The following is an 11,556-nucleotide window of genomic DNA, read 5'->3' on the forward strand; positions in this document are numbered from 1 at the left end:
TTCTCATTCCACATTTTTCCTTCAAAAGTGAAAGGCTGATATTTTATTCTGTTCATGGACTTGTAGTCTCAAAATGTTCTTTTATCTCTAATATTTATTGACCCAGTGTCTCTGCAGTGAGCATATATGGAAACAGGTGAATAGCCCAGACATTAATAAGAAAAGAATTCTAAAAAAGTTAGCAACTGAGAAATGTCACTGAAGGTAATAAAAGGAGAGGGTGTATGCTCCTCAATTGTAAATACTTTATTTATGAATTGCTTGAATCCAAAATATGGACACCTGTACACTTGTTCCATATATTTAATACTCTCTTCTTTTTCAAAATGTGTCCTATCTGCATAGAACCACAGAATCGGACAGCTGACTCTGAATTCCTCCTCCTGGGACTCTCAGGTGATCCAGAAGTGCAGCCTCTTCTGTTTGGGCTGTTCCTATCCATGTACCTGGTGACCATGCTCGGGAACCTACTCATGATCCTGGCTGTTGTCTCTGACTCCCACCTCCACACACCGATGTACTTCTTCCTTTCCAATTTGTCCTTGGCTGACATCAGTTTCAGCACCACCACAGTTCCGAAGATGCTGCTGAACCTCCAGACACACAGCAAATCCATCACCTATGCAGGCTGCCTAACTCAGGCTACCTGTTATTCTCTTTTTGGATGTTTGGACAGTCTACTCCTGGCTGTTATGGCCTATGACCGGTTAGTGGCCATTTGTCAGCCCCTACACTACCTGGTCATCATGAGCCCCCGCCTCTGTGCCTTGTTGGTCCTGCTGTCATTTTCCATCAGCCTTTTGGACTCCCAGCTGCACTACTTCCTTGTGTCACAACTTAGCTTCTGTGCAGATGTGGAAATCCCTCATTTCTTTTGTGAACCTTCTCAACTTTTCAAACTTGCCTGTTCTGACACTTTCACCAATGACATATTGATCTACTTTATTGGAGCCATCTTTGGTGGTGTCCCACTCTCATGGATCCTTTTCTCTTACTATAGAATTGTGTCCTCCATTCTAAGAGTCCCATCAGCAGGTGGGAAGTATAAAGCTTTCTCTACCTGTGGCTCTCACTTGTCAGTTGTTTGCTTATTTTATGGAACAGGCCTTGGTGTATACCTCAGTTCAGCTGTCTCATCTTCCCTGAAGAAGGATGCAGTGGCCTCAGTGATGTACACTGTGGTCACCCCCATGCTGAACCCCTTCATCTACAGCCTGAGGAACAGAGACATCAAGAGTGCCCTATGGAGGATGATCAGAAGACCAGTCTGATCTCTATACCTGTGCTATCATTTTTGTTCATAGACTGGAAAAAGCAGCAAAATCAAACAACAAGAAATTCTGAATATGGCCTTGCCAGTGTGGCTCAGTGGTTGAGTGTTGACCTTTGAACCAGAAGGTCATGGTTCGATTCCCAGTCGAAGCATGTGTCTGGGTTGCTGGCTTAATACCCAGTGTGGGGCATGCAGGCGGCAGCCAATCAATCAATGATTCTCTCTTATCTTTGATGTTTCTATCTCTCTCTCACTTCCTCTCTGAAATAAGTAAAAATATATTAAAAAAAAAAGAAATTCTGAATATGTAGTAACATAGTGTATACTATGTACCTATATGGCTCTTTGATTTCTGTTTACATAATTTTTCCTCTTAGCACAGCTGTAATGGAATTGGGAGATTAATTTGGACTCCTTACTTAAATCATTGCTCCTCCAGGATTATGCAGAGGGCATCAGTATACCTTTCTCACTTTCCTTATGTACTATCCAAGACTCTTGGTTATGAGCAGTCTTGTTTCAGTCATTATAAATAGATACAGATAGACAGCTTTGTGGGAGGGTGTTGGGGTGGTAGTGGGTGGAGGGATTGAAGACAAAAGAAAAACAAAAGAGGGAGAACTCATGGACATAGACAACAATGTGGTGATTTGGGTGGCGGTGGAGGTGGAAGACTGCATAGAGGGAATAAATGGTGATGGAAAAAAGAAAAGAAAAATAGCTCTCTCTTTCTGTTATTTATTCTTTCTATACTTTCCTCATGACTCTTCTCTATTTTTTCATATTTTTGCTCCTTCATCATCTTGGTCAGATTCTTGAGAAAATGGGGTGATTATTTTATTTCTTGTTCAAACCAGAACATCTTGAAATTAAATAGTTTAATAACGTGTTTGAATAAATTCTTATCAACAGGAGTTTCCTAGCAAAACTGGGATATATGATTCCCAATATTCCTTATAATTCTTTTCTCCATTCTATCTAACATCTCCTCCATCAATTACATAGCCCAACATGAAAAGACAAATACTGTATAATTCCACTTATATGAGGCACCTAAAGTAGTCAAATTCATAAAGACATGAAATAGAATTTTGGTTTCCAGGGTCTGTGGGAAGAGGGATAGGGAGTTAGTGTTTAATTGGGAAACAAAGAGTTTCATTTTTGCAATATGAAAAGAGTTCTGGAGATGGATGGTGGTGATGGTTAAACAGCAATGTGAATGGACTCAATACCACTGAACTGGACATTTAAAATGGTTTTGATGGCAAATTTTACGTATGGTTATTTTACCACAATAAAATAAAAGATGTCCTATTAGGAATGAGGGACAAGTCGCTCCAAATGTTGGGTGTACCACTTACCCCTGAGCATCAACCTTCATAGGGATCTGCCTCAACTTCAGAGAGCCATGTTAACCAAAGTCATGCCTCCTTCTGAAGCAGCCCACATTTTGGCACCAATTCCAGCCAACAGTAAAAAATCATCCTCAACCCAGACCTTCCTGGTGATTTTAGGAGACCTTTGATGGACTTCAACTTGGCTTGACTTCTTCCACAGCCCTTCCTTGTTACAAAGAGTTTGCATAACCACAGAGTGTGAGGGAACAGTCCCTGTAAGACTGTTTTCACTTCAGATACCAGCCACAAGTTCAGGAGTCCCCAGGGCCACCCTCACTTCAGACCATTTGGCCACAAATTCAGGGACTCCCTCACATTCAATAATTTGCTAGAATGACTCACAGCGGGGCAATTTCCTCAAGTTTAATAATTCACCTGAATGAGTCACAGAAATTAGAACAGTGCTACACTTATGATTACAGTTTTATTATAGCAAAAAAATACAAGTTAGAACTAGTCTAAAGAAGATGCACATCTGGAAATATCTGAAATGTTCCATGTATAAAGCTTCTTGTTGTTCTCACCCCATGAAGTTCTGATACATTACCTCCTCCTGGCTACAATATGAGATAACACTCACAGAATTGCCAACCTGGTATCACACCTGAGCACTAGTGGCCAGAGGTTTTATTTTATTATTTTTAATCCTCACCTGAGGATATATTTATTGATTTGAGAGAGAGGGGATGGAGAGAGAAGAGAAAGAGAGAGAGAGAGAGAAATATTGATTGGCTGCCTCCATAGGTGCCCAGACAAGGGATTGAACCCATGACCTTTTAATGTATGGGACTATACTCCACCCAACTGAGCCACACTGGCCAGAGCAGACAGAGGTTTTATTGAGACTTCATTATGTAGTTGTGATAAATTGAATTATTGCCCATTTGGTGGAACTCAGTTTCCAGTCTTTCTGCCCAGGGCTGATGTCAGTTGGCCTAAAGCTCCATCTCTTGATTTACATGGTTGGCCTTTTTGGCATGACCAATTCCCTTGTTGAGTCATCTCATTAGCATAAACTATCAGATACGGTCCATGGGGCCCACCACAAATAAGCAATCGATGACTCCTATCACTAGGGAAATTTCAAGGGCTTAAAGGTTACTTCCCAGGACCTAAGACGAAGGTCATATTTCTCTGTAAGTGAAGCCATATTCATGACAACTGATCTGCTCTTCCACAGGTGTTGATTCTAGGAGCACTGGCTGGTAAACGCCCTGCATGCTAATCACTGTCACAGTCTGCTTTGCAGGGAAGCCAACTGGGGATATCTTCTTACTAATAAAATTATTTGGGAAACTTTTAAAGACAATTCCAAGAAATTATTTAAATAGTCAGCAATGATCTGCAAATTTCAAACCCAGGATTGGGTCAGAAATGGGAAATTTCAAGGACAGGAGATGAAGTATTGAATTTTGGGCATTAGGAAGGTACCCATAGAAAATCTTAATGAATCTAGAAATCCAAACTCAAAGATATTAGAAAGAAAGGGAGTGAGAGTTTGAAATAATTAGGTAACATAATATCTGCATAAGTATAACACTTCAAAAAGTTTATTTTAAAATATGAAACCCTAGCAGTAGTCAGCAAACTCATTAGTCAACAGAGCCAAATATCAATAGTATAATGATTGAAATTTCTTTTGAGAGCCAAATTTTTTAAACTTAAACTATATAGGTTGGTACATTGTTATTAACTTAATTAGGGTATTCCTAAGGCTTAGGAAGAGCCACACTCAAGGGGTCAAAGAGCCGCATGTGGCTCGCAAGCCGCAGTTTGCCAACCTAGGGCCTAGGGCAGTGATGGAGAACCTATGACACATGTGTCAGAGGTGACACGTGAACTCATTTTTTTGGTTGATTTTTCTTTTTAAATGGCATTTAAATATATAAAATAAATATCAAAAATATAAGTCTTTGTTTTACTATGGTTTCAAATATCAAAAAAATTTCTATATGTGACACGGCACCAGAGTTAAGTTAGGGTTTTTCAAAATGCTGACACGCCGAGCTCAAAAGGTTCGCCATCACTGGCCTAGGGTGGAAATAAAATATGAGTCAAGAATGATAATTTATTTGGCCTCTGTCATCCTCTTCAAACTTCTAGATGCCCTGTGGTCCAATCATAAGCACCTGCCTGCCCCTGATTTTTGTTACAAGTTTGACCAGGTTCCCTTGATTCCTCTGTAGTTTAGATTTGGAAGGCATTGAGAACAGGGTTAATGACACTGTGTAATACTAAAATTATTCCTGTCATCCTGAGAAGAGAAGGTTTCTGAACAATCAAGGAACATTCCAAGGCTTATCCATTAGAACATAGAAATACACAGACAGGTGGCATCAACTAATGGAAGGAACTTTAACTGCATGCTGGCAGACATCCTACTTAACTCTCTTCTTGTTTCCACTGTTAACATTCACTAGCATATTGCTGCTCAGATTTTCAGGTGAGAAAGTTATAGCTATTAATATTATTATTAATCTATTCTTTCATTACAATTATTTTTTATATAACTCTTCCAAAGTACAGTATAGAGCTGTTATTTAGAAATAGGATGTGAGTCAGACTTCCTGGATCAGAATTTGGTCTACCATGTTACATCTCTGTGACCTTGAAGAAGTTATTTAATCTCCCTCAGCTACAGATACTTCATCTTCACAATGAGAGTTTTAAATATTCCTTACATTGTAGGACAGATGTGTGATTAAATGACATGATGCATATAATTTTTCTAGTGTTGTTCCTGTGATATAGAGTGGGCATGTGATAAAAGCGAATTTCTGTTCTTAACATCACAATAAAGCTGTCTTACATGGTAATCATTTTTAGTATTTCTCTAAAACTTGGGCAGTCATCATTGTAAATACAACATGTCTATTATTTTTTTTTTTATCACCATGCAGCACTTCTAATTAATGAAGATCCTTATGGTTTCCTAGTTCAGAGACTTCCTGCCAAGTGGATTTTAGCCGCTGATGTTGGTGTTCAATAATGGCCTCTCCCTGGGAATTATATGGTATTCCTGTAATGTGCTGATTTTTCCACTTTTTACAAAATTGCTGGAAATGACAGCTTGTGTAAGCAGGCCCATTATCAGTTTTAATAATTTTTGAAATTCCCATGATGGCAAAAGCAGCTAGGCAATGATTAATAACCTCTTTTGCCATTTCTCCTGTAGATGCAATAGCCCATAGGACTTTTGAAAAGGTGTCTACAGAGACATGCAATGCCCCAAGGCATCCAAAGGTGTTACATCCATTTGCCAGATATGGTCCCTTAGTAAACCTCTAGGGTTGACTCCTGTGTTAGGCCCTTGAGGTAGATGTAACATGCAAGTGGGACATTCTCTGATAATCTGTTTTGCCTGCTGTTGAGAGATTGAGAATTGTCTAGTAGCATTTTGGCAGGCTGATGTCAAGCTGATGAGACTCTGAGGCCTGTTTTTAATAAAGCAACCAATGATCAGCATGTGCATTTCCTTTAGTTAATGGGCTGGGTAATAAACTGTGAGCCCCTATGTGAGTAATATAAAAAGGATATTGTCTCTGTTGTACAATCTGCTGAACTTGTTTAAATAGTAAAAATAAACTTTGGTCGTTGAGCCATTTTTTTTTTTTTTTTTTTACACAGAGGAGCCATTTTTCAGGCACTCTGCTCTCTCCTCACATCCCAATTGAGCCATTTTAAACAAGCAGTGTCAATTCTATTTACTAAACCTGCAGCGTAAGAAGAGTCAGAGATAATATTAAGAGGCTTTTGAAAATTCTGTAATGCAGCCTTAATAGCTTCTAATTCAATTCTTTGTACAGAAGTATGACTAATTTGGATGACTCAGTCTAAATTCATTGTATGATAAGCAGCTTTGCCGTTAGACGATTCATCAGTAAAAACAGTTAATGCTTCAGAAATAGGTTCCTGCCTAGTATTTTTTGGTATAATAATAGGGGTATAATACAGAAATTGTAATAATTTGTCTTTTAGTAGGTGACAACTAAGTTCCCCTGAATATCCACTCAGTCCAATTTGCCAATTTAAATCAGTCTGAAATAACATTTCTAATTGCTTCCCAGTGAGGGGAAGGTAAATGCATTGGGGTTCTTCTCCTCTACGCTGTCTGCAGAGCTTTCTAAGTTGAAATATCAATTGAGCCATAAGTTCTGTATATATAATTGCAGTTTTAGAGGATTGATGTCCTAGGTGGACCTATTCAATAATAGCAAGAGAGTCTTTATTTTGGAAGATGGCTCCAGTGGGACTATTTGCAGTAGGCTTAATCTGTCCCAATAAAGGCAATTCAGGCAGTACTCGTGCCACTTGGGCTAAGGAGATTGCCTGCTCAATTCTTTGTAACTCCTTTTTAGCTTCATCTGTCAAAACTCAGGGCGAGGAAAGATTAGAGTCACCTCTAAGTATATTAAATAAATTTATCATCTCTCCTGTAGAGATTTTTAGATAAGGTCTTAACCAATTAATGTCCTCTGATAATTTTTGAAAGTCATTTACGGTTTTAAGGCAATCTTTTCGTATTTCTTCCTTTTGAGGCCTAATATATTGGTTTTCAATTATGGTTCCTAGATATTTGAAAGGCATTTCTTTCTCTACTTTTTCTGGAGCAATTTTAAAGCCTCAATTTAAGAAATTCCTTTTCTAATTGAGAAAACATTGCTTAAGTCTGTTCTTCCCATGGACTTGCTAGGAGCAAGTTATCTATGTAATAGACAATATAACACTGGGAATATTTGTCCCTTAAAGGCTGAATAGCTTGAGCTACATATTTTTGACATAAAGGAGGGCTATTGCCCATTCATTGAGGCAAAACTTTCCATTGATATCTTTTCATAGGCTCTATATTATTAATAGATGGTACTGAAAAGGCAAATCTTTGTTTATCTTGCGGTGCCAAGGGAATGGTGAAGAAACAATCCTTAAGATCTACTACTATAAGAGACCAATCTAGAGGGATTTGTGAAGGTGCTGGGAGTCCAGGCTGTAAAGCTCCTGTGGTATGCATAGTAGCATTAACGGCTCTAAGATCATGTAACAATTGCTATTTTCCTATTGCCTTCTTAGGGATTGTAAATATAGGAGTATTCCAAGGACTATTGGATGGTTCTATATGACCAGCCTCTACTTGTTCCTGTATTAATTCATGAATATGACTTAATTTCTCCTTGGTTAATGGCCACTGATCCACCAATATACGTCTATCATCTTTCCATTGTATAGGATCAGCATGGGGGTGAGGAGATTGAGCAGTGACCACCCTATGAGCAGTGACCACTCCTAAAAAGGCTGATCTAATCCTTGTCTTCCCGTGTTTCCTTTGGCTTGAATGGGTTCTTTAATCCCCTGATTATCTTTTCTTAAACCTTGACCAGCTTGATATCCCATCTGCGTTATTAACTGTTGTCCCTTGCCGGTAATAATACAAGTTTGTAAACCTTCTAAAACATCTCAGCCCCATAAGTTGACTGCAATTCCAGAGACTAGGGCTGAAACCATCCTGCTTGTCCTTCCTCATATTGCCACTATAACACTGCAGCACTGCGCTGCGTATTATCAGGAATTCCAACTCCCATAACAGAGCCCATAGCTTCTATCATGGACCAACTTGGAGGCCAGAATTCTTGACTGATAACACTAACATCTGCTCCAGTGTCTACTAAACCTTTAAACAGTTTTCTCTCTATTCTTAGATTGAACATAGGATGGGCCTCGCTAATTTTCTGTATCCAATATATATCTGAGCTTCCAAATCCTTGTATTCCTTGCTTCCTATTTATAACTTCACCTTGCTGAATATAAGGTAAAAGAAGAAGCTGAGAAATTCTTTGTCCTGGAGTAATTTGCATAATACGTTTGGATTCTAATATTACCTTGATTTCTCCCATAGTCTGAATCTATGACTCCAGGAAAAAGTCAATCCTTTTAGAGTATTTTCACTTCTCCCTAAGACGAAGCCTGATGTTCCTAGTGGCACAGGTCTCCAAATTCCTGTAGGAACAACTTGTCTAGCCATATCAGGGATCGGGGTGATTGTTACTGTACTATTGAGATCTAAGCCTGCACTTCCTGGAGTGAGTTGAAGGAAGGAATCTACTTTGGGCCTGGCAGGGTGGAAATTCCCCTTATTTAACAACAGGGCGGGGGGACCCCACTCTGGCCGTTTCCCTGCGGCTGGCCATTTCTTATGTCTTGATTTAATGGCTGGCCATTTCTATGAAATAGAAATCTACATTGGCTAGTCCAATGATTCCCCTTCTGACATCTGGGACATAGACCTGCATTACCTAAATTGGGAGGCGGAATGCTCATGCCTTCTCCTAGAGTGCCACCTTGTGTCCTTTTTGGTTGCTTGCATTCCTTTTAAAATGTCCTTGCTGTCCGCAATTGTAGCAATTTTTATTTTTCGTTGTTATTGTGGCAGCTAATAAGCTTGCTTGAAAAAAATTTGACCCCACAGTCTAACATTCTTGAATCATTTCTGTAATGGTACTATTTTTTTCTTAGAGGCGTTAGACATTTCTTACCATCAGCATTTGGCATTTTCATAAGCTAACTGCTGAGTCAAAATGTCTCCTGGTCTCTCATGTTGAATCTCACTGATGGAGTGAGGCGAGCTACAAAATCAGAGAATGATTCAGTGGGCCCCTGCATGCACTTACTGAAGGCTCCCTCAGGTTCCCCTTTTGCTGGTAAACTCCACCAGGCTTTTCTTCCACAAAGTCTAATTTGCTCATATGCCTGTTGAACATATTGGAGCTGATTCTGGACGTAGCTAAATTGCCCCTGTCCTGCAAGCATTTCAAAGGTTATGGGAACATTCTGTCTGAGATTTGAAGAAGCTTGTTCTTGACATTTCTCTAAAAATTCTCCTTCCATAGCAAATAATCTCCTCCATCCAGAGTTGCAGGGGCCAGAGAATACCAATCATAAGGAGCTAGGAATGCATCAGAAATGTTAGTTATAATTTCTCTAGTAAATGGAGCATTGGGACTATTCTGTATCACACTATCACGCAAGGCCTTTATCATTTTAAAGTCAAATCTTTCATGCTGTCTTATTATTTGATTTGGGAATTGTGGGTTAGCTACCTGTATAATAGGAAAAGCAAGTCTATCCTCCACTGTCATGTCCTTTAATCCTCCTTGGATAGCTCTTTGCATAGGTGATTCTATTAGTGGTGAGTTAAATGTTTCAGGATCAGGACATGAAGGCCATTCCTCCAATTTATCTTTCTGCTCCTCTTTAGGAGCGGAGAGTGCAAAGGGAGGAGGATTTTCTTCTCTGAAAGGCTCTAGCAAATGCAATACCATTTTCCACCAGGAGAAACAATTTGGAGGCAAACTTTTCCCCTGCTGCTAAGCTTCTTTCAAGTTCTGACTTATTCTTTCCCAACATACAACATCCAATGTACCCTCGTCAGAAAACCATGGATTATATTCTATAATAATCAGTAGAAACCGTAAAAGAGGACCTTCTGACACTGCAATTTCCTTATCCTTGAGCATGCAAGCCAAAAGTCTACAAGAAAGTCTCTCCCCTTTCGACGAATTCTGCCCCATTATGATCTGGCTGAAACAAAAGAAATTACCCGAGCACTTACGGATCTGTGGGCTTCATATCTGACATGAGTTTTGCATGCAATTATTCTTCCACCACCGATCGGTGATTTGTTTTTCCGCTCTGGTGCATACTTTTTCTCCAAGTCCCAGTTCAAGGGTGCCAAATGTGAAGCCACGGCTCACATGGCCTCGGGTTCAAAGACTTGGAGAAAGGGCTGACACGTAAATTAAAACACAAGACAAGAAATATAAATTTGGAAATTATGGGGGAAGCCAGTTGTGAGCTTGGTACAAAGGGACCAAGTTCCACTGAGTCTCTGTTCCCATCTGTTTTTATTTACTAGACTACACAATTGCCTTTTAGGAACGCAAATAGACATATCAATGGTAATGTTTAGTAAACAGTAAGATTATCAGGTTGGGGGAGTTTGCTTTAGGCCACTGAGTCAGCGGTAGGCAACAAAATGCAGATATTCAGCCCTGTGAATATCAAAGAGCTCCATTCATCCTTCTGACCAGACTTCTCAGACTTCTCCCATTTATATTAATTACTGTTGCTCTTGGTTCCCAGCAAAATTTAAAGCATTTTCCACCTGTGGATCTCACCTCTCCATGGTCTCATTGTTCTATGTGACAGGCCTGGGGGTCTACCTCAGTTCTTCCCTACACAACTCAGTTGCCTCAGTCATGTACACTGTGGTCACCCCCATGCTGAACCCCTTCATCTACAGTCTGAGGAACAAGGATGTGAAGGGGGCCCTGAGAAGGTTCCTCAACCTAGCAGCATCTTGTCTGTGATGGATCACTGGCCTCAGAACTAAGGGTACATTGTGGGCCCCAAAGGTAAATGTTGCAAATTTAGGTATCTGGTTCTTTTTCACTCCTCAAAGACAGGCTTGATTTCTTCTATTTCCAAACATGTGTGATTTTGCTTTTGTTTGTTTTTATATAATTTTTTCTCAGAAATTCCTTTTTTACTTTTCTTCCTTATATGGAGTAAACAGTGTTCCATCTTTGGTCAGCAGTTTTTCAACTATTCTTAAGATTTCTCATTTAAACTTAAAGCATTTATCATATCAAGTGCTGACTTAGTTTCCCAAAAAGTTGTCCTTATATGTTGCTGATATTCACCTTAATTGTGTTGTATCCTTTTTTTTCCAGATTAAATTATATGAAAATCACACAGTAATCAGAACAGCATGATAATGCTATTAGGACTCTTCTTGTTTCTTCACATGAATGATTTAATTTCATCTTAAAAATACTTTTTGAGATATTTTCTCTCATTCACTTTACTTTTCAAAAAGTAAATTGAAGTTGGACA

General features: G+C 39.3%; 1 protein-coding gene across 1 annotated transcript; it reads left to right on the forward strand.

Moving 5' to 3' along the window:
* Positions 1 to 326: 326 nt before the first annotated feature.
* On the forward strand, positions 327 to 11,030 carry LOC102417232 (olfactory receptor 18). Its single transcript, XM_006102461.3, has 3 exons — positions 327 to 1,265; positions 3,851 to 3,875; positions 10,804 to 11,030. Exons 1-3 carry the CDS (start codon positions 327 to 329, stop codon positions 11,028 to 11,030), a joined length of 1,191 nt encoding a protein of 396 aa, XP_006102523.2.
* Positions 11,031 to 11,556: the final 526 nt, after the last annotated feature.

Source organism: Myotis lucifugus, unplaced genomic scaffold, assembly GCF_000147115.1.
Source record: "Myotis lucifugus unplaced genomic scaffold, Myoluc2.0 scaffold_414, whole genome shotgun sequence".
Taxonomy (NCBI): Eukaryota; Metazoa; Chordata; class Mammalia; order Chiroptera; family Vespertilionidae; genus Myotis; species Myotis lucifugus.